This window comes from Prorops nasuta, unplaced genomic scaffold (assembly GCF_024137725.1).
Source record: "Prorops nasuta isolate Cenicafe-Biocafe unplaced genomic scaffold, Cenicafe_Pnas_1.2 PNAS00008, whole genome shotgun sequence".
Taxonomy (NCBI): domain Eukaryota; kingdom Metazoa; phylum Arthropoda; class Insecta; order Hymenoptera; family Bethylidae; genus Prorops; species Prorops nasuta.
In genome coordinates this window covers 3404724-3429554 of record NW_027116805.1, presented here as the reverse complement: position 1 = coordinate 3429554, position 24831 = coordinate 3404724, and the positions used below count along the sequence as shown (strand labels likewise).

Here is a 24831-nt window from a genome sequence, read left to right as displayed (position 1 = left end):
TAAGGGTTTTCTCAGAAAAAATTACAAGACTACTCTGCAAAAATTTCACATTGACTTCATGCGTCATAAAAGAATAATTTACATTTTTGCAAATAGTCTAGCTCTTACTTCAAGCACAAGTAACGTTTATGAAAAAGTAAATTACTCATACATTTCACACTTCAAAAAGAAACGCAGAGTTTCCTTGAAAATTGCGTGAATTTACATGATTCTTTATTTAAAAAAAAACTGGATTTTTTTTATAAGGAATGATTTTCTATGACATAGGATATAATTGGCATTATCCATCACAAAAGTTTTTGAGTTCAACATTGAACTCATTTCGCTCCAATGGAGCTTTCTCTAGATATCGTTATTGACCTCATCTAGTGAAAAATCGTAAGCTTCTAGCAGAGCATTATAAGCTTACCGCAACTCTCCCTTCCAATTAGATATCCCATTGCGGTAAAACTAAGTTAGAGACATTGAAAAATTATTTGAAATAGGTACCCTCTCTCCGCTACAGTAACGAAAGATTTAAACTATAGATATCCAATTCGCGCTAAAAACTGTTATTTTTTTTTTTATATTGAAAATAATAACTTTATTTAGAATTGCGTCTTAAATCATAATTTATTCGGTGCACTATAAGATAACTTATTCCAGTATCAAAATGATCACTTTTGCTACCTTACATACACAATGTAATTTCTCCTACCATGTAAATAGTAAAATTATACTATAAATATTTAATATGGCTGTCATAATTAATAAATAATCGACTAAATTTTTATGGTAGCTTTTATTTTCGACAAATATGTACAAAATGTGCAATAATTCTGCACAAAGCTTTTCCATATAGTATAACGATAGAGCGTATAATAGAATGAATATAAATGAAAACAATTTTAAATTCCTGGTACAAGTTTGTACATATACATTTAGATAGTAACAAGCTATAGCCACTTTGCAAAATAGGTATGTTATGAGGCCCTTCAATACATTCAGTAAATATAAATTAAATGCATAAAATTTTACCATTCAGAAGCGCTTCATCCGTAAAATGAAAAAGAAAATGTACAAGTGTTATTAAAATAAAATAAATATTTACATTAAAATGCCAATGGATAAGAGATTATAAACAGAATAATAATTACAATTTAGAACACTTTGTCGAGATCAAGTTATTGCACATATTATTAAATTTGACTTTAAATTTTGTTCGAGCGTCGTTGTAAAATATTGGCAAAAGTTATAGAATTGATTCATGTTTGTATAGTCTTTCCCAATGCGTAATTTAACAAACTGAAACAAATCTGAGTATTAGTTAAGTGTACAATGAAATGTTTTTCTAGATGTAGTTGTATTCTAACAAATAAGGTCTATAGATAAAGTTTTAAGTTTAACTATCGGAGCACCTTGCGCCAAATCAATAAATAAAATTTAAGCAATTAATGAACATTGTTTACGCTCGGTCGATTTTGCTTGTTATGTGTAAATTATCAGTTTTATAAATTTAGCTAATAAACTTAATCGAATTGCCAATCAGAAGCATTCGATAGAGGAATTAAATTTGTGTGGATTTGTATGACAAACTTAATTGAATAAGGCCCATGTTTTACAATGTGAAATCAATTGCTTCAAGGAATTTTTACATCTTAGATTTTCTAAATTTGTTCGATCAAAACTTTTATTTATCCAGCTGCCTAAAATCTATTTAAAACTTTATAATTTATATTATTATACCTAAAATTGACTTTATTGCAACTACCTCTATTATAATATTTGAATTTTAATATATATAATAATCTAATTCATTGTAATTTATAAATGTTAATTAAGGAGTTTCAAAATACTTCCGATACTAATTAAACTTTTTCTGTCAATTCGATTATTATAATTGATCATTCTGAGTATATATACCTATAGCAAGTATGATTAGAAAAACATCAGTAACAGTTGAATACCATTATGAATTAGAAAACATCAAACAATAAACTGTGAAGTTTCAAATAATCTTTTCTGTTTCTAGCATTAGAGATATACATACAGTGGAAATTTAAACTAATAATTTACATTTAACTGTCAATTCTTAAGCATGTTTCCATCGACCGTTCGTTATTAACTATCGTTTTATCAATTCCTATATCGTAAGAAGAGAACAAGCATTAAAGATTTTCTAAATATAAAAACACGTTAACAATATTGATCTTCTGCAGTAATCACAATCTCACATCGCAATGATATTTTAAATAATGAATAAATAAAATATTATCTTTAACCTATATTGTACTTTACGGAATTACGTTATTCATTCATAAATCACTCAATTTATTCAGAATTTGATACTATAGCAATTATTTTGTTGAAAAATGAAATATAATCAAGTTTTTTTCTATAACAAAAAAAACCATGATAAGCGTACATAGTGCGAATGTTAAATTCATTAGCACAAGATATTTATATTCAATATCAATCTTTTCACCAAATTATCGTTCCGTAAGGTATTTATTAAGATGCATATTTGATCCCAGGAAAGAATTTGTTAAGTTTTCACGATGTTAAAAGTGTCTGTGTCGCTGTTGAGTCACCGATATCTCTCTTGATTGTACAATGGATCTGATTTACAGTGTATCAGATTTGTGTCTCATAAAACTAGTTCTCACGGCACAAATTTTTCTGCAAATACAGAATAAGAAAGAAATTATTCTTGGACGGTTCGAAAACGTGTAGCTTCAAGTACATGTGGAACGGTCAAAATTAAAAAGGTTTTAATTAAATTTACATAATATCTAGAAGAGGCACATTAATGTTCGAAGCCTGGACTTGTCCAGAAATTTAGCGAACTCCAACAAGAGAGAAATAGATACTAAATCAATAAAAATTTGAGGAAGACCTAATTAATATTTTATGACCGTGTACAGACAGTATATTCCAATAAAACGTCATATACTTTATACAACTATGTAGATATTTCCCACGATACGAGTCATTAATAGTCAGTGCTTATCAATACCTAGTATACACGAATTCAATACCGATAACGCATTAATGTACTACGTGCATATATACTGGCAGTATTAAACAGCAGACTATGTTTATTTCGTTATACTCATCCACGAGGCAAGATTCATGCCTATATTAAATCTTCGTGTAGTCTACATTAACTAGGAAACCTTTTACTCTCTCCCTGTGCCTGAGTGCATCACGATACGATGCAAAAAAATATAATCAGCTTTCTTAGCCGAACGAAAAAGATTTTTAGTTTCTAGGAAATATTTGTAATAATACTAACTTAAAAAGTAATACACATTCATAAAAAATTAAATTCATTCAGTATCATGGTCCAATCGATTTTCGCTTAAACTATTCTTTACGCACATTTCAGAAACCATTTGTCTCCGTTTATAGTATACACGCATTATCATTATTGGACTAATTACAACCAGCTATTCCTTATTGACATAAACTTATAGAGAACTACAATTCAATAGTGAACTTGATACATTGCATATCAAATAGCTTTCAGTTATTATTAATTCGCTCGTCAATACGTCCACTTATTAATGACAGACCTATCTAAAAAGCCATCATGCAACACGCATCTCTTGGCACGGTACATTATTTTTTACAAAATGAAAATTTCTAGCATTCCTCCTCAAGCTTGTACTATAATATAAAACATTACTTGCTAAATACTTCATCAGTGTTCGTAATAAAGTTTCTTTTGTTCATTCTTGATTTATTTCTATAAATTTTAATGTTTTTTCAGTTCTGAAAAGATTTAAGGTCTTTTTTTTAACATGATTCAAATTCTCATCAATGAACTTTTCTTAAAAATTCATTTTCGTTCTAATACCAATCATAACATTCATGTCATTTAACAATATTTAACTTTTAATATTTTGGACTTTGCGCTTTTTATAAGTTGTAACTATTAAATTTGCTAAAATCGTTATAACTAGAAATCTAGCATTGCTTTATGATTCTTTAAATGTCAAAGTGTTCTGCATTATGAATCATGTTTTCTTTTTACATTTACAATGATCAATTGTTTTATAATTGTAAAATGCGTATATCTAACGATTTATTGGTAAATTTAAAGACGAAGTCTACGTTATATTAGGAATGTATTATAAATTTGCCTGCATTGTCTGTCAGCATAAAAAACAATTGGGCAATAATGAAGTCTTCAAGTTTATGCCTAAGCAGCTTATAAAATTAAATAGTTCATATTGAGCGTGTTTTATTTCTTAAATGAAGCAATTAACGCTACGTAAGGCGAAAGATGTATACCATAATGAATAAATTCTAAATAAGTTAGTGTTTTCATGTTTGTTCAATCTGCAAAGTCGACGTTATACTTAATAATTATTGAGGAGGAGCAATTTGACAAAAAGTTAGTTCCAAGAAACATCCATCGTGAAGCTAGAGGCTAAAATGTTTATCCAGTTTAAAAATCATTCAAGTGGATCGATCAGACAAAGATTTGGGTTTCAACGTCCGCCCAAGTAGTCTTCGGAATGACGAGGTCCATTTTGAACGCGAGAATCCTCCAGGTGTAGAGTGTTCGGCAGCTTCTCCCCCACTAAGTGACTCGCTAACTTTTCTACTGCTGGCTCCACTGCTAAAACCTCCACCAGGCCTCGCGCCATTTTCATAATTCCGCGATCTCCGATCTCCAACCTCCGACGAGAATCTGAAAATTGTAAGCATCCGCCGATTAGCACATCCTCACTTCTCTCCTTTCAGACTTAATTACACCAGAAGCATGAAAAATGATCTTGTCTGCTACTCATTCTCATTTCCGCTAAGCAATTTTTATAACTAATCTTAGACACCTCTCAAAGAATACAATAACGAGATTAATCGCATAATGATTTATCAAATTTTCACGTGTAATTAACCCATACTAACGATCATAAATTTATTTTTAAAGAATAAAAATTTATTATCAATTTCTTTTCTGAGAAAATTAAAACAGAAATTAAGAAAATTGCCAATAATCGCTATTAATCAATATTACAGTGAAAGTTTTTCAATATTATATTAATGACATTAATTTGCAAGCATTGTCGAACGAGAAATCGGTTCATCAGATCCCTACTCGAAACTAGCCAACATTTTCTAATAAACCATACATATTTCTTACTACATTTTTTCTCTGCTTAACATATTATAGAATTCTAATTTCGAGGTATTAGCAAATTTCCAAGATTCGCCTTTATTTTAACAATAAAAAAAGAGAATGCATTGAACGAGGAATGGTATCTTTTTACTAAGACTGACCCTGAGTCAGAAGAGAAGGCTCTGGCGGTAGGAGGTGCGGTTGATGTGGCCGAAGATAAAGAGATTTCAGGAACTGGAGTGGCAGGATAAGCCTCATCATCAGAAGCACTGTTGCTGCTGGAGCTGGATCCTCTTGCATCCCTGTCATCAGGATCATCGGCGCTACTGCTGGTGCTGCTGCTGCTCGAATCATCGATATAATTCAAAGCACCAACAGCCATGGATGAAACCGTTTGCTGTTCGTTCGATGAACCGGCCGTTGCACCTGCTGCGGGTCGTAGCCAGCTTCGCAGATCTTGCAGAGGTGCTTCAAGGCACTTGAATAAATGACCGCTGAAATTCAATTTCCTTCTTTAATACCTCAAACATCTAACGGTATACCAATTGGACATTGGACGTTTCATCGTTTCTCAACAACTGATGCGTTTATTCGTACAAATGCTTTCTCAATTATTGCCCATCCAGCATGTCAGCTATGCCAATCAAAATGAAGTGCAACTTTTTGATTTTACCGCGCAATGCAAATGTAATTCAAGGAGTAACAGCAAATTTCTTTGATATTCTTGTTTCACCTGGTAATCCCTTGATAATAGTTGCTCAATTATTTCAACATCCAGGCAACAAAATTGGCCTTAATAACATCGGAATTACGAAACAATTTTCCCGATGGAGCACAAATTTTACTCTACTGTAGACTTGGTAATCAATACTAGGCAAAGCTTATTGCATTTACCCAACATCATGAATTGGATTCAAGAAATAACTGTAAATTGAAGACCAGGAATCGTTATTTTGCTGTTACTTATTCAATTATGTTAATACCTTTTTTTTATAAACACAAAAATGTATATGTAATTATTAATTATATTGTAGTTTTTGTAATAGGTGATAAATTGATCGTAATGATATCCTGATGAGCTACAATCCAACGTTTCAATGTCATTATGACTAATTTTACTACCTGGGGTAGCTATATTATAAATGCGCTGTCAATTAATTTTGCACATTAAACCTATTATCATAGCGTTACTTACGAGGTCTGTCTGTAAAACAGCGAAACTCATAAAATCTGAGATTCGCGATTACTTTACTCTATTTCAGAATATATACGACACTGAATTTATATTACTTGACAACTAGTTTATCGAAATATACAAAATTTAACTTATCTGATTTACAAATAATAATCTTTAGGTATTAAGTTTATTTGTAATGAATTTTGTCATAAATGATTTGAATCTTTTACTTTTTATTCCTGACAAATTTAAATTAAGAATAAGTATCTATCAAGGATTTAATTTATTCAAACATCTGGTAGTCTCTGAATTTCACTAAAGTTTAATTAAGATAAGTGTGGAAAAGTAAAAGACTCTATTCTGTTGAATTATAATAATAAAGTCTGATAGAAAATTGAAAGTTTGAATATAGCAATACAGCTAATGAGCGTGCACTAAAAGATAGTTAATTCACATGAACGAAAGTCAGTGATAAATAGCTCCTTTCATTTCTTTTGCTGATGCAAGAGCTTTTTTTATAAACGTGGAAAGTTTCATTGTCCCAACGATTACTCATAATCGTTGATTTTGGTGAAAGTTAACGAGTATTTATAGTAATTAATATTAATTAACTACGAAATTTATTACTATTAATCTACTGATGGTGTGCCAAGCCAAAGAAACTAGTGCCAAAAACTCACACTTATAATAGCCATTACTCAATGATTTTTAAATAACTAATAGACTTATTATTTCGCAGAAGCACAATAAAAAGTTTGACGAAAGAAAATCCAAATATAACACAATAAAGATAATCAAACACGAGTCAGTAGACAATAAGGCATGAATGAGTTACATGGGAGAAAATGCTAAATAAAATATGCGAGAGATCAATATCATAGACAGCTCATTCTAGACCTACCGATATCCGCGTAGATCTACTAAAATTCGCTAGAAAGTGTTCCGCTTCAAAACTAGATTCGATCAAATCCATTCATATCCAATATGATTTAGAGGAGCTATAAAAGATAGTCTCAAAAGTAGGCAGTGCGTTCCAATGAAATTTAATGATATTTAAATCGTGTTCTCCAGGATATCTCGAACGTTCTGAATATATCTGATCACAAACTACTAAATCTCCTTCCTTCTGACAATCTTCATGGGCTATCTGTTTCACTGCTGATTGAACTTCAGCGACCAGTTATAATAAAAATAAAATTGAATACAGCAGAATATTGACTGACGCTATCCACATGGTAATAACGACTTTGAAGGGATCAGTTTTATCCAACCAGTCAGATGGTCGATTAGAAAATAAATGATAAATAAACGAGAAGTTTCTTCGGGACTGGAACATCGGAGTTTGCGAAACTTACGGATCGCTGAAGTCGTCGATTTCAGCGAAGGTTCGCCTCGCATAGAGACAAACGGAGCATCTTCGACGTCGTCGACAGGAAGTTGCATGAAGAGTCGCTGCTTGCAGATGTCTCGCAGCATGTCTAAGCGTTATCGTCTCACGCGTTAAAGCTGCCACTCCGTCTTCTCTTCGACGTCTCTCCGCACCCAATTCGTCGCGCTTCACGCGCAACTTCTGCTTCAATGCATTATTCTGTAAAAAATTAGAAACATATTAGAAAATAAGTTACACTATTTTGCCTATATTTCTTTCTCTTTACACGTTTCTCACTTCCTACTATAGATCTTTTTCTTTATTTGCCACTCTTTATTTTTTTCTCCATAAATCTTCATATTACTTATCCTTGATCCACATAGGTACTCAATAGTCGTACTCAAATTATCCTTGCTTTCTCCCCCCTCTCTACTTTTTTTACCTTCCTCCTCCACTTATTCTAAATCCCCCCAATCATCTGCCTCATTTCTTACATAATTCCCATCTCTCCCGCTCCATCTCCCCTATTACATCCACTTTTTGTTTATTCACCTATCCAACAATCTCGAACATTCTCCATTTATTCCTGTACTTATCGCTTCATATCGTCCTCTCTCTCTCTCTTCCTTCATCCATCTGCTCGACTCTTTGTTTATTCCCATCTTTACGTGGCACGTCTATCATCTCTTTTTCTCTCGCTCTCGAAGCACCAGTCATGCAACTCATTTTTATCATTCTTTCCAATCTCTTTACTCAGTGCCACAAATCACGTCGACAAGTAAATCCAAGAAATCAAAGAATTTCACAGAGCTAGAGATTTATTACGAAAGAAAATACGAAACTACTGTCAAACGCCCGTCAAGAATGAAAAAGCATGATTGGACGCATTGAGAGAGGCGAATGATTTAACGTGATTGAAATTTTGTACAGTTGCTCCGCTGTTTTTCTCTTTTCTTTGGTAAATCAAAGTAAGTAACCAGTCCACCGCGTTCTACAAAACTTTTTCATCAACGAATCGTTAATTTTTTATTCATTACAAATAAAACCCTTTCGTGCTTCGCTGTATCGAATTTTCCTTAGCTCAACTATTAATTTTGATCAACTTTGTACCAGCTTCCCTCAACGTATTGTCTCATTAATTTTGCATGAAATGACAGAAAATCTTCCTTCTCCTTCCATCTTTTAATTCTTTTATATAGATTTACAATATTGTGGTTGAAATACTGTCAAGTTATGAGAAATCTAAAACACTAAAATCTGGAATCTCAGGTGGGAGAAGAAGGTGGTTACCTCTCTCTCGAGGGCATCCCGTTCTTGTCGGATTATCGTCGCCTGCTCGATGACCTCCTGCCGAGCCCGCTCCAACGTTCTCCTGGTGATCTCGTTCTGCGCGAGTTGCATTTCCAGTCTACGAAGCGAGACTTCTCGTTGATGATCGAGTCTGTTTCGCTCCGCCAGACAGTCATCTCTGTCCACTCTGGCCCTCTCGACTTCCTCTTCCAATCCCAAATTCCTTTCGAGCTGCAAAAACAACTCATCCTCCTTCCCTCTCAATTCCGTCTCGCATCCTTCTAATTTCTCCTCCAATTCCCTTCGCGTCTCCTCCAATTTGTCCCTTTCGGCCTGAAAACAAACGAGAAATTTTACGCTTCTTAAACAAACTAACTATAAATCTACTTTTAATTTAAGTTAAAACTTTCCTCCACTCCAAATTCTATCATTAATTTCTTCTACTTCTCATATACTTGTGTTGTTATACATTTCTCTATCGGTATGAGAGTGGATATGGTAAGAAATAAAAAATATACAAATTACGTAACATCATTAACATTCTGTGGATGGTATCAGTATGGAATGAATACCGTCTGGGGGAACTCTTAATATTTCAATGCAATATTATTGGGCAATAATAATAGAGAGTCGAGGACTACTTTACGGTTGATTTTGCAATGTGTTATTTTTAAATTATTATTTTGTGATTTCGTAAAATATATTCATAAATTCCATGCTCCATATATTTTAAAATGTTGTTCCAGTCCATTAACAATTCATGATATACAAAGATGTATCACTGTAGGCTCTTCAGCCATTTATGTTACAAGATAAGTGACTTTAATATGCTTGATAAATATTAATACATTTAGCAAAATCAAAACAATCTTTCGTGAAGAACGTATAGCTTGTGGAGCGTTGCTGATGAATGTGATGAATAAATTTGATGCATTTCCATTAGTTAGTACTTCCTGTGCAATAAAGGCTTGGTTAAATCGTTAAAGTATCAGCTGGATCTTAAATCGAGGATAACTACCACTACTGAAAAATGGCAGATGTTATTAATACAAAATAAATCTGACGTAATTTCATTGTTGAAAGGAACCAATTAAAAAATTGTAATATTTAAGGGTAAGTTCGATTCATAAGTCGACACAGTGCACTAAAAATTTATAAATAAAAAGAACAATCAGAAATTCATACCGTGAGTTTAGAAAATAGGAAAAGAGCTCTCTTAGCTCCTAACAGCACATCGCTCCTCTCCATTCAGCCGTAAGAAAGATTCAATTATCCCCTCGCAGAATAAGCCGATTTACCGGAATCCTCCTTATACATTAACGGATCACTTGAAAATTTTCAATTCTCGAAGATTCTCTTCCCAGAAGAATAATAATAAGGAAGAAATTAACAATAAATGATGAAAAGATAGAAATTACTGAAGCGAGATTAATGAAAGATTTGCAGATTTCCAGATTCGATTTACTTATATCCAACTGAAAGATTTTCCTCTGAGAAAAAAAGGAAACTTCGATAATAAATCTCAGATGTAATTACTTTGTTTTAGATGCAATTTGTATTGTAAAAGTTAGAAGAAACTAAAGACAGGAAAGAAATGGTCTAACCAAGAGATTACAGTGATTTTTCGTAATAAAAAATACTATTAGCGAAAGGAAGAGGAAGATGTCGATAAAAAATAATGAAGAAGATCCGTGGATTCTGAGATTTGATTGGTTCACTTTAATTAAGGTGGAGCGTTGGCCTCGCGATCTTCTGGCTTCGGTTTAACGCCCTTCGCAAGAAGCAGACACTGAAGTCCAACAACCGACCAGTACTGTCGTTACAGCTATACTGACAATTTAAGCCTGTCTCACGTTTTTCCTCGGTACACCCTGTCATGTTATATCACTTATAGCCATTCTTCCGTATCCAGTAGCGTATTGAAATCTATCTTCCTTTTTATTTAAATAATACTATGCTGATACGTAAGATCTCATTTAATCTTCATGCTAGCAGCATATAATAAAAGAAAGTAATTTGCATAGAGAAATTATTATTCATCCCACACATATAGCAGAGATTTTTATTGATTTAAAAATAGTATTTAAAACAAAGAACTGATATGGACAGAGAATTTATAACCCATATCATGCAGATGTAAAGTTTTATTAGAACAAAACCTTTATGATCTTTAATATTCATGTTTGAAAATACAAAAGAAATAAAGTAGTGGTATCTTGCAAGGTCGAATATTCTTATTTAACAATCAACTATTTTTTCATAATACCCACGTTTTTCACACGATTTTCCTATATACCAATGAGAGCTTACGTCATCGTTGGTCGCTCATCTGCAGTTTAGTATTATTGTAAGTGTAAATTTGTTTAAAAGAATTGATTGATTAATAGAATTAGTTATAGCTTTTGTTGGTAAAATTTAATAAATACATTTTTTAAGCTTTATAATAATGATTTTACATTTTATTTTCAGGAAATCTTTAAGTGAATTATTTATTATTTATTATTTTGTTGATATAGTGTATAACAGAAAATAAGCGATGAGTTCATTTTTTTAATTTGACAATCTGATATAAAGAGACTTTTGTCATAATAGGTAATTTGTATTCTTTGGCTTGCGAATAATTCTTGATTATGCAAAAAATTCTATACGAAGGCAATAATCTGCTCATCAAAATCGAGACTGTCTTCATCTCGAAGTTTAAAAAATGCGAGATTTTAAAATGAGTCTTAAATGAAAGAAATGTAACTTATATATCAATATTGTCTGAAGTTATAATGAGAAAGTTTTAATCAGTGAAGGGAGTGTCACGGGATCTACTTCTACTGTTAAAATGACAACCCTATGTGAATAATGAAAGAAATTAAAAAATATAATTTGTTTAAGGAAATAAAAAAATTAAAAATAAACAAATGAATATGACGTCAATACACTTAACTGTTCTCAATTGTGTTTAAACCGTACATGAATGTTGCACCGTTAATTATTCAATTTTAATAAAAGAATAGTTTTAAATTCAAAACACGTGTGAATACCTTAAAAAACACTAACTCTTTCAAGAAATATAACGATCTTCTTTAAGCTCAGACATTTGAAATCTTTCGAAGAGTCGAACAAAAGACCATATCTATTGTTAGAATTATATTGATAATCGAATCATCTTACGTATACTTCCTCAAGGCAGAGACAGAGAAAGAGAGAGAAAAATGACGTCATCTCATTCTTGATTCACACTGATCGAAGTTTCAACTAATTTCAGTCTCACGGATAAAGTAGTGAAACCAAACTGTTTTAAATGCGAGGAAACTGTTTTTTAAAGAGACAGCTGGAACTGGAACAAGTTTGTTACATACCTACTTTTCCCGGGTATTGCTAGCTCTAAGAATGATGTCACGTTATCTTACATTCTCACGTATCAAATAACGAAACTAATCTATTTTTTCAATCTTCGAAAGAATATCTCCTAACTAGCAATGCATGGGAAAATAGCAGAATTTTTCGTCATTAACACCTTTACGGAAATTCACTAATGAATGGCAAAACAACGTTCCTGGTGTTTAAAAAAATCATGATATTCCACAATTATCCGTTTGTACGAGTCAAACGATCCGTTAAACCATTCAGTCAGGTTTTATTATTACAAGAAAACAAACAAAAAGAAATAAAGGAGAAAATACTTTATTTTTTATTTTTGATTTTCAAAATCTACAAAATCAATTACGTTTTTCTTATATGTATATATTTATTGTCTTTTATCTTTAGCCCTGTTGATTAGAATACTTTTTTAAAAATTCTATCATTGACAGCGACAACCTATAGATTCAAATAAAATTTGCAGCTGTTTGGAAATCTTTTAAAACGATCATAATTAAAATTACTTTTTCTCGTGGAAAATCCTATTGTTAAGAACAAAGAAAAAATATGGATGAACTTGAGAATAATTTACAATTTTGTGGAATACTTTCAAAACGATAATATTTCATTTTTTTTCATGGACTTGTAATTGTTCATAGCAAAGAAAGAGTTCAAGGTATCTTAAGGCAATTTTGCTGATGTTGTGTCCAATGCGGTACATTGAAAATCTTTAAAAGCAAAATAGCTAAATCGATTTTTTGTTAGCCCTATCATTAACGACCAGGAGGGAACTCGACTGAAACATAAAAGAAACCACGCGTGTCTCATGTAATTTTATTCCTTGCGACTGGCTAATCCCGTGACCTTGAAATCGATACAAGTGCAGCTTCAAGTTTATCGCAGAATACGCAAAATATGCGTGAGAAAAAAAGCGTCGCGCGTCCCTGATAAATTTGCTCGGGCAGAAATAATTCTCCAGGAATTTTATGCCTCAGCACATAAACTTTGAACGAATTCAACGAGTGACCTTTACAGTTTATATTTGGCAACAGAAATAATTCTATAAATATCATAGGAAAGACAAAAAAAGTTTGCAAGTTTCTTGTGTATAGAAGCTGCTATATTAGTAATTATTATATATAAATTTTATTAAAAATAATACCAATTATTTTTAATAAAAGATTTTATGACTGAAAAAATTGAGTAAACAAAAATTAAAGATATAAAGAAACGTCTATCAAGTTGATAGTAGATCGAACAAAATTTTGCGCGACATCTTTGCAATTTGAATAGAGAAAAAATAAAGGAAATAAATCTTGGTCGCGTTCACAGTTATGCGGAACCGACCGAGACTCATTCAATAATACTCGATTCGCGTTGCATGAATGCTTTCCGCGCGCTTTTAATACGGCCCAGCCATCATAATTAAACTTTTCCTCTTTTAATTCCGGTTTATTCTACGGGGGAAAATGCGATTAGCCAATCGCGACGAGCCTTTAGCAAAAAAACACCGATCGTTCTCACGACTACAATGAGAAATCCACTGTAACCACGACCGTTTGCACAAACAGCCAGTCATTTTGCATTATCGCTGAAATTGAAACTTGTACCTTGCATTGAGGTATAATTAAATATAAGTAGATACATTTATTGCAATTATTCTTCAAAATAATTAAATAGAGACATATATTTAAAGATGGATTAACAATACCAACAATCCATTTATGAAATTCTAAAATATAATTGACGTACAAATTTTGCTGACAAATCACGATATCATATTTTCAAAAATCATATATAAGTGTAGGTTTTTTTCTATTTTTGAAGAAAAAAAAATTTAACCAGATTTTTACTATTTAACATTTTAATGGAAGAAACCTTCGTTTTCTTAATGCTGCATTTATGATGCTGCAGCACCGAAAGTACGAGATACAAAGCGGAGCTTTTGTCGATTATCTGCGTAACGATCGACTCGATAGGCCGATTTGACCTAAATTCGTGTAAAAGGCGAGAACTTCCGCAATCAATATCGAAAATCGAAACATATTACATATAGGCGAGACATCGACTAATTCCAGAAGAGGCTTGGCTAAAAGCGGATCGAATTTCCTGTCAGACCGATAGGATAGAATTTCCTGAAAAGTCAAGCTGTCTCAACGAGTTTTCATCAATTCCCAACAAGATTTCTCTCACCTCTCCTCTGCACACAGTCTCCATTTCTTATCGTTCCTTTCTTTTACCCTTCTTCCTTTCCCCTTTCACTACATTTTCTAGTCTACATACTTTCTTCCTTACTTTGATAATAAAATTCACCACATTTTTCATGTTTTTCCTATTATAATTATTTTATTCTTGTATATCTCTAATAATTCCCCCTTCATATTTTTTTAATTCGTATTATGCGATTATTGTTACTTCAGTGTAATAAAAAAATCTCATTTTGTTTTTTTATATACTCAACTTACCTTCCACTCAGCAAAAATTGTTTATAATGACGTCATAAAGTTAATTTATATTAGTGATTTAGAGATCATTACGACAAGTTTTGTTACGTGAGTTCAAGTTTCTTCGATTGCTTTGCTTTCTACTAAATTATTTAGAACTTTTTTCCTACATACATATATATATATCGTCTAATTTCTTCACTTTTTTAATTAGATATATACTACATTTCTTTAATAATTCTTTATTTTCCCATAATATTCTCTCTGTACTTTGTTAATTTTTTTCCATTCCAAATAATTTCTCTTTATTCCTGATCAGAAATATATGTCATTTATTCTTTTGTCACACGGATCTTTATTTTGTTCTATTATACTCAAATCTCATTTTTTCCTTTTGCCATTTTTATCAATTTTGCCAAAGTCTCGTAATTCAAAAATTTAAAGCATACATATACAGTTACAGGACTGATACGATGACCAATCATCTATGCTGCCATCCTGTGGTCAACCAGAATAACCGGAGAAGCCTCTTTCGCGTAAAGAAAGTGAAAAATTAATTGAGCAAAAAAATGTAATCTTCGCTCAAATACCAACCAGGGAATTCACTTTAGGATTTAAGATGGTCGATGAACGAGATTCTCGACGTTCCGGTAGTCAATGCAACTTTTCAACATTGTTTATTTTATACTTTCTTTTTTTCTCTCTCTCTAATATATTTATACTGGTTAACATGAACGATAAGGTTTTTTTATAACTCTATCGAAAAAATTGTAATACACAAAAAAACTTGTTTCTAGAAATAAAAGCAAATATAAAAAATAATCAATATATGTATTTTTGTAACAAATAATTTTTTCTTTGAAGAGTCTATTTAAACAGAGATATTTTTTATAGGAGAAAAGGGTCAATCGGCACGGCTGAGAGGGTCTCAACGAGAGAAGAGTGAAAAATGAATGCAGTAAAGAGAGAAAAACTTTAGTGAAAGGCAAAAAAAGCAAAGTTGGCTTTTAGTGCTTCGCATTTAACGTGTTACTGTATCAAAGAAGAAATAATAAAATGTGTTTGGTCACTTGAATAGAAGTGTATTCATAACAATAAGACAGAAGGAACAATTGATTTTGAAACCACCTGCAATAATATTCATGAAAAATACAACTAGATGGAAGAAAAAATTACTAGGCACGCACAAAGACCAGAGTCATTGATATACGAACAAAAAAAGTTTCCACAGAAAGTAAACACGATATAAAAACCGATAAGACTGAAGATATATTGGAATCAATAGGGAAGTGGTCAATCGGTATATTTGAAGGAAAACAAATAAAGCTTATTTAAGATCTAGAAGTAGGTAAGATTGGATAAGAAAAGGAAAAAAACGGGAGCATTCTTTGCAAGACTAGAGTCATCGATACCATCATAAAAACTAAAAAGCATTCTTTCCAAACCAAAGTCATTTGAAAGCAAAAAAACTATTTCAACAGAACCAAGGTCATCGATACAAAAAACAATTGTCTTCTGGGAAATTTTTAATATTATTGTTGAAAACAGTAAATAAAGTATTATTTAACAAATTTTGAAATGGTCTTAAAAAAAGAACTAAAAAATTTATTCATAAATAAAAAGATAGTAAGATCTCACTCCAAGGTGAAACATCCAACACAACACTCGTGGATAATTTTTGAGGTCAATGACGCATAAGCCAAGAGATTTGTTGGAAAGTGCTAGAACAACAATCGAATATCGAAAAGAAAACATAGGAGGATAACAAAGCGAGAAAAGTTTTTATCTAGGAACGATTTCTATTTAGGCAGGAATTTATCTGATCGACGAACGTGAAATGAACTGACCGATATAAGAAAAGAAAATGTGGTGGTACGCGATTCGGCTTTACGGGTTAGCACACCGGATAAATAATGCATCACGATCCGCGTCGATTATTAATTGTAAAAGTAAAAAGCGAGGCCCACTTCTCGCCAAGTAAAGGCGTTCCAGTTTTAAGTAACGAGGAGTGGTGATTCAGCCTAGACTCTTCTATCGTTTATCGCCTCCTATCTTCTATCCTCCTTTAGACCACCAATACGAATGTAATCCCTCGGTGTAAGAACGCTCTTCGACACGAATTACCAGTCGCTGAAGAATTTTTTAATTCTCCTTAGCTTTTCATTCATTTATTTACTTTTTTTATTATGCTAATTAATGTATTAGGAAAACAAAAAAAAATAGAATTATTCACATAATTATTATCAAATAATTTTATTGCATTATACTTGCCTTTTTAATATCAATAGCGTAATATCATATTAAAATTGATGGTATTTTAAAAATAAAAATGACTAAATATTACATATCTCTGTAATTTTACAAACACATTTAATAGTGGAAATGTAATTAGAAGTGACTTTGGAAAAGTTCTGCAAGGTGAAATACAGATGCAGTGCATGAATATTTTGAAATAATTAATGTTTACAAATTAAAATGGCTCTAAGGGAGACAAGAAAAATGTTTATTTTCGCTTCCAGTGTTTTATCTAGGTCTAATTGCTTCCATCCTTAATGCGTTTCATTCCAATCACCAAGCGAGACAATCATCTAATTTTCAGGTTGCTCGCTATTACGCGTATATCCTGTTCTCAGTCACCTTCTAATTATGAGAAAAACCCCTTTAGCTTATGATAAATAAAATTAAGGTTTATCGCATCGAGTGCAACATATAAAGTATGCTATCTTCAGTACCCATCCGAAATCTTTGTAGGTATTACCTTAATTACCTTTAGGATGCAAAGCAGTTCTCAGGGTTTGCATAATCCCTTTTACCGTTAGGTATATTTACTTTTACTACTTGGCGCGGCACTATGAAGTCTTCTGAAAGGGATTCAGGATTTTAAGATGTGGTATTTTTTCCTCTTATATACATATATACACACACTTGTTTTAATACTTAAAATGGAACCTTAGGCATTTTGGCCTCTAAGAAACAAAATTTTAGCAAGATCTTCATCTGTATATATATTTGTTAATTCGAATACAACCGCATCAATTCTGTGTGATACTATCTCATGAGAAACAATAATCCACCCCCTCTACATTCCTTTTAATCTACCCATCCTAAGTTCACTTCCTTCACCGAAATCCGTAACCTGACCGTGAAAGCCTCGACGAGTTCAGTACTCTGCGAAAATTGTGGGAATTTCATTATTGTTCACAATTCCTTCGGTCTGTATAAAAGATTTGGAACAAAATCCTCTCTCTCTCTCTCTCTCTCTCTCTCTCTCTCTCTCTCTCTCCCACCCCTTCTCTAAATATCTTAAAAGTGTAACAAAAAACTACAGTTATCCTCACCACAGTTATCATAGCTTTAAAAAACAACATTTATATTCTCATAAAATTACAACTTTATTGCAATTTATAGTTGAACTTAATAAATTATTCATTGTTTTTTGTATACTAACTGCCCACACTCGCAAAAAATAAAGTATCTTTATTAAAATATTGGTGCCTGGCTTTTAACGCGAAATATTTTAGAGATGGAAAAAAGAATAGAGCGAGTCATCTATAAAAAAAATCAAGGATATCCTGCGATTGTTCGTCGTAGGTTTGGGGGATCCGGGACAAAACGGTTTGGTCCGCCTACCTTAACTTCGTGATACCGTTCCTCCAAGTAGTAGGCGAGGCCTTTAGCCTCCTCGTATTTGGCCGACAATGCCACGTACTTATCGTAATGACGCTTGAACAGCACGAATCTATAATAATAAGAGAAAGAAAAATATGAAATCAGTGAAGAAATTTCTGGGCAATAAGAATCGGGTGTTTCGAGAGGTAGAAGTTCATTATTATTGAAATGATTATAGTTAATGAATTTTTCTGCACAGTTTCTTGTAGTTTTATAGTTGTGGCTGTCGTAACGATCGCCCATTGAACTAGGGAGAGCCAATAAACATTACCCGAACGCGGAAATTCTGCAAGCTATAAAATAATATTCAACGGGACAAGCCCCTTAACACGATTTCTCCAACTCCTTTGATAAACCACAGGATGAGTAATATTACATGTGTGTGTGTGTGTGTGTGTGCACTTCCTCCTTTCTCCTTCATCCTTCTCTCACTCTTCGTTTTATCCAGATCATTTTCAAAGCTTTTTTCCCCCTTTAATTCCTCTCTCAATTTTTATTACCACAATTGCCTTAAAAGCTTTATTTTACTCTCCCATTTATCATCCTTCCATATTTGTAAACTCAACCACACACACACACACACACACATTTCCTTTTACCCGTTGTTTTCATTTTTTCCCCCATAACTCTTGTTCACCTTCCTCCTCCGCCATATTCTCTAACTTTGAACGAATTTCTTTTCTCTCGCTTGAAAACATTTTCTCTTTTTCTTCTTTTGGATCTCTTACGTCACTCGAAACTTTCATCCACGCTATTTATCCTTCTTCTGCCAATGCCAAATCAAATCTTTCCTCTCTCTTCCTCTTCCTCTTCAACTAACACGAATTTCCTCGTTGCATCTTCTTACTCGAACGAGTTTCTCATTTCTTCCTTCAAAATATACTCCCCCCTTCCTCTCCGTCATTCTTACGTCATTCAAAACTTTCATCCACGCTCTTTATCTCTCCTACGCCAATCCCATCGAATCTCTCCCTCTCTCTCTCTCTCTCTCTCTCTCTCCAATATCCCACATCTTTTCTCCATCTCTCCAGGCCACTTCTTGTGCAGGAGACTCAAGTTTATCCGCTCGCTCGCTCATAATACACTCGTTCATTCCATCCAACTTTCGCTTTCGCGTCGTTTAACCCCAAGCGCTTCTCCTTGTGATAATATCGAGGATCCACATCTGTAGCAGAGAATCACTTTTCTAAAATACAGATCTCCATTGACATATTTACAATCGAGCGCGAGCCGGTACTTGGCGAAAAGTAAATAGAGACACGTGCTTTATTGCTACAACTGTCCTTTCCAGCGGAAATCGAAGAATCGTGGTTCTGCGGGAGACATAAGAACGCGCTTGTGCGATTTTATCTCGATAGACACGAGCAAATCTGACTTTATCTTCGAGTGAGTACGATACTTCTCCACCTGCTGTCTAGTTTCTATTCGAAAACACCAGTTCCTACTGACGTATTTATTATTTATTATTGAAAGCATTGCTCGGTTTATTTCAAATGCACACTGACTCGTATTTCATTTTTTTTCTTTTCGTGTGAATTCGTGGTTTTACGTAGAAACTAGGCTGCAGGTGTAGATCCTGATAGTTAAAAGGTAAATAAACAGGTGTTCGTGCTTATATGCTAGGAATTAACCAATAGAAATTCTGTTTCTGAATAGAAACTATATATAGGTCTACAAGATATTTTTTAGTAAGAGTATGCTCAAAATACAATTTTTTTTTACTATAATTTTTCTTAGGATTTCAATTACAAAGCTAGTGCATTATTATTATTTATTTTTAACTAGTTTTGTTCTCTTTATGTTGACACAACGACCGAAGACTTTTGATCACAAATAAATCTTAAAAGTTTTTTATTTTAGTATTTTTTTTATTTTTCAGGAAATTATAACAACAAATGATTTATTTATACTCTCAAATACCAGTTTAAGTTTCTCATAAGAGTGTAAAAAATCAGATTACTTCACAGTAAAATTTGTGCAGGTTTGGAGGAACATTGCAGAAAGTTATCAGGAACAAATCTACAATTCTCAGATTTAATTTACGAAGCACTAAAGTTCATAGTACTCTTAGTAAATGTAGTGAATCTGTCATTTAAAAAAGTGCCATATATCTAAATTTGCAAAAGCTGAGAAGGATTCAAGTGTAATATTTCGTTACGTTCGCTAATTCGGGCAAGAGTTGAAGGAGCGATTCTTCGAACCGCAGAAATTAATGATGTAGACCGTGTCGGGATTCCTTATATGTGTGTGTATGTTTACATGTAATATAATACAAATGCAATAATAGAATAGCCACTCGTGCATCGAGATAAAGTCAGTCAGTAATCGAATACTCGAGAGTCTACGACCTCTTTCACTCCCCTCCAATCGTCCTTTCTCACTTTTCGTCCCATTCTCATTGGAACCTATAAATTATCACGCCTAGAGGGCAGCAGCAGCGACAACAACAACAGAATCAGCGGGAAGGCGTCCACGAGTGAAAGTAAAATAACACGTTTACCAATCGAAATATCTGCAGCCTGAGACGTTTTGCTTTAGACGCACTTGTTTCTGGGAAATGAACTGTTCTAGAACCGGGATTGAACAATAAAAGTGGCCCGACAACGAGCCCTTGCAGCGACTGTTTCGGCTACGTGACTACATTCATTATGGTAGTACCTGGGTGGTAACTATTGGCTTCCTGCCAAATACCGTACTTTGCGATGAATCACATATTACAGCCAGGTAATAATCACTCTTCTCGTCTGGGATTTAGCACCAATCCAGCCAGACTCTTATTGCTATTCCTCTCTAATATTTTTCATCTCACGTACATCACGTGCCAACTCGTGATGATTTTAAGCCCATTTACAATCGGAATTATCCCTCTCCCTCCCTTTTTTTTCTTATTTCCATCGATATCCTCTTTTCAATGATACAATTTCTATGTATAGACTCTGTTTTTTTATTTCCGGTTTGTTCGCTTTTAGCTAATTTAAGGTTAATGGATAAGTCTGAAGGAGGAGAGCGATATTTTTTGTGACGATGATTTCATAACGTCAATATAGGCGTTTTCATGACGATGCTTACGCATAGATTGTAACAAGAATATAATTGCTTGGTTTACGTTTCGTAACACTTTGCAGACATAATAGTTTATGGAATGACCCAAGGTGCCTCAGAACTCTTTGTGGTACAAGGTGTGTTCGATTCTTAGCTCATACATTATTTTACATAATTGCACCTATTCGTATTAAAGACAATCATAATAAAAGCTTCGTTTTCCAGGTATAAAGCTCGTTTCGAGGGTTCGTTAGTTATGTAAACAAGCGAATATACTTTTCGAACCAAAACAAAACTCTTCTGGTTTTTAGACATTATCTATCTTCGAATAATTCTTTGATCAACACAAGTGCATTTCTGTGAAAATTGCAGTGTTCTCTATTATTTATAATGAAAGTAAACGTTTGCTGACAAGGAAGGTTTGTTTGTTAATAATTTTGCTTTATCTTGAACAGAAAAGCGGATTCGATAAAGCCATTTGCCATGATGTAAGATTGAAAAGATTGTATGTGTAAAATATTGATTTTATCTTAAGTGATCGATAAGTATATATATTTGTTAATACTTTAGCGATCTTAACAACTGTAGAGGAAGAAAGATGAATTAATAAATTTATATCTGTATATCGATATTTTTATCCGATTAAGATCAATGTAGATTTAATCCACATGATAAAATAACATCAACGTCACGTTTTTGTACATAATTCTTTGCAATACTAGTCAACTCGACGGCGGTATAAGCATCTTTTTATCTACTTATATATGTACTTGCCGCCAAGATACTACCGTGTCTCTTTTGATAATAAAACAAAAGAAATATGAAATGTTCTTTATGAGCTTCTCAGTTAGCTCATACTGATCTTGTAAACTGGGTATATCTATTTTTTGGCAACTATAGGCTAGGAGTTTTTAAAGTGTGACATTCCTTTATGCCTGTACAATCCTTTATCATATTGCTATGATGACCTAGTATATTTGTGATAACAATTGTATAAAATTTCGTCATGTCAAGTTATTAACAAAAATTACAACAAACACTTCAAAACTTTATATTTATTTTGGTTTGAAACTTGAAATCTCTAATACGAAAATTTATAAATAAATATTTCATCATTAACATCCTCGTGACTGTAATTTTTTTAAATTGCAATAATGCTCTTATCGAGAAGTTAAAGTAAATTTGAGAGAAAGATTCCAGATATTGATTAGTTTTTGTTGCTATTTAGCCCAGTAGATGTATATTCAGTTCATATATTTACTCTTAACAATGTTATACGTATGTACATATACTGAAAGGATCTGGTAAAAAAGGAAAATGAATCAAGTATTCTGTGCATTCAAAAATTATAAAATGGAAATATAAATGAAAGTGTTGTTTACCTGTAAAGGTCATTTTCAGTGACGATATCTCTGATGGAATCCTCGGGATCAATGCGATCGGCAAGGATACCGGGAGACCCTGGGATTCTTGGAATCATGAGGGATCTGGATGGTTTGGTGGATGAGCAGCTGTCACGTAGCGCACTGGCTGCGATGAGATCGTCTTCAGACGCAGTTGTTTGGAGCGTGATCGGGCTTGGAGAGCGGGAACTGACAGCACCGAGAAGGTCCTCGCTCCTCGAGTGCCTCATGTCGGAGGCCACGAACCTTTCAGTAGCGGTCGTCGCCATTGCAAATATATCTTCCTCAAACACCGATACGAATCCCTATTTTTTTACTTGCCCCACTGACTCAAAACAAAGATCCCTTTCTTTATCTTTTTCCTCCTCTCTTTTTCTTTTTTTCTTTCTTCCCGCCAAACCACTCAACGCCACTCCCATCCGGACGGATGCATCCTCCACTACTATAACTGCACCTCCATGCCCCCTCCTAACCTTACTTCTTTATAAACAGGAGTTAAACGCTTAGTTTTTATCCCAGCTCCCCTCTAGCCCCTACTTTCCTCTCTTTCCCTATCGATCTCCTCCTGTCAACGAAATATTCTATTATTCTTTCCAAATGTTTTGTCAATTATTCGTTTTGCAGCTTCCAATTCCTTTATTAAGATTATTCACTCTACTCCAGTTTCTCTCCTTTCTACTGTTTTGTAAGAATTATTTTCTTTTTTACAGCCGAAGGCACCTAGTTTTCAAGCTCATTTTTTCCTTACAATTCCCTCAGCTCTTTTTTTCAGAATTTTTTACTAGAACGAAACATTCTAATACAGTTCTTTTCAAAGCCCATGAATTCCTAGAAGAATTAAACATTCGGCGTTTATTCATAAAGTGGCATCCCGAACTGGGCAAATATTTTACACGCGCCATAAGAATTCACCGTAAGTAAAAACTCGGTAGACTTGTGTTACCTGAACAATATATATATTAGTAAATGCACAACTGCCGGTTAAACACTTGTAAATTTTGTTAACACCTAAAGTCACTTTCTTGGCTGCTAATTTTTCATCGATAATTTCACTCTGAACCGAGATGATGTTTAATATTATTCTTCATATGAGAATTGAGTGATTTAGTCGGGTTTTTCCATTAATTGATTTTTCAAGCAGCAGGTAAACACTAGAGGGATCTGTGAACTGAAGCTAACTCGGGTTAACTTTGCGTTTGTTAGGAAGGCACTGCTGGTGTTATTGGCCGTACGAAAACACAACATCTCGCGCTAACTTCTACCGTTCCCCGCGCCAGCACGTCCAGTCCAACACTGAGGTAACGGCTTTCATTTCAGGTCGAGTCCCCCGTTACGTTTCTAGACGGAACGCCCGACATCGCAAACACCCGCAGAATTTCTCATCCTCTCCTCCAGCCTCAGCAAGAATCTCTCCTCAACCAGGTCTGGACACTCGATATTCTTGGCTACCATCTGCGCGCGCGCTCGCAACACGTATTTTTGCTTATACACAGCTCTATTTATTCACAAACGAGCCAATTCTCAAAAGTGCTATAATGTTTATTCGATATTCGAATCCGTACAAAATTTCTCCATTTCTCAAAACTACCAAATATCCATGGATGTAGCGATATTTTCTTGTGTTCGCAATTTGGCCATTCACCGGTTTGCCAGGAATTGCTGGGTAAGTATTACTGGCTATAGTAACCACCTGAAATGTTCTCGATGTTACAGGTTACAGTCAGCTACGTGATATTTCTGACAGGAATAGAGGGGAAGGGGAATATACGCGCCGCCGCACAATTCTCCTAGATTCAACGACCAGCAAATTGCATTGGTTAGAAAGAAATCGGAAATCCTTCGTGTCCTTTAATGCCAAGGACCAATAGGGCCGAAGAGGGTACTTTACTTGATACACATTATTATCTAGATTGACAACGCGACTATTCATTCCACCTTCTTAGTTCTACTCTGTGCCCAAAGGAGGAGCTAATTGACGA

The 24831-nt window shown here is 33.5% G+C and overlaps 1 protein-coding gene and 1 long non-coding RNA gene across 2 annotated transcripts; one reads left to right on the top strand and one right to left on the bottom strand.

Annotated features, from left to right (window-relative positions):
- Positions 1 to 762: 762 nt before the first annotated feature.
- Positions 763 to 24569, bottom strand: LOC136775644 (inner centromere protein-like). Its single transcript, XM_066730619.1, has 6 exons — positions 22832 to 24569; positions 18369 to 18477; positions 8944 to 9276; positions 7640 to 7872; positions 5269 to 5601; positions 763 to 4678 (listed from the first exon to the last, which is right to left on the bottom strand). The coding sequence occupies exons 1-6, from the start codon at positions 23119 to 23121 to the stop codon at positions 4444 to 4446; spliced, it is 1533 nt and encodes a 510-aa protein (XP_066586716.1). The 5' UTR covers positions 23122 to 24569; the 3' UTR covers positions 763 to 4443.
- Positions 20333 to 22033, top strand: LOC136775647 (uncharacterized). The gene is made up of 3 exons (XR_010822968.1): positions 20333 to 21131; positions 21377 to 21586; positions 21675 to 22033. It is a non-coding gene; the product is annotated as an uncharacterized lncRNA (long non-coding RNA).
- Positions 24570 to 24831: the final 262 nt, after the last annotated feature.

Coding starts and splice junctions, on each gene's coding strand:
- LOC136775644 (XM_066730619.1), bottom strand. CDS start 23,121: ATGGCGACGACCGCTACTGAAAGGTTCGTGGCCTCCGACATGAGGCAC. Junction 18,478..22,831: donor ACTGAAAATGACCTTTACAG/GTAAACAACACT, acceptor TTATTATTATAG/ATTCGTGCTGTTCAAGCGTC. Junction 7,873..8,943: donor GGGATGCCCTCGAGAGAGAG/GTAACCACCTTC, acceptor AATTTTTTACAG/AATAATGCATTGAAGCAGAA.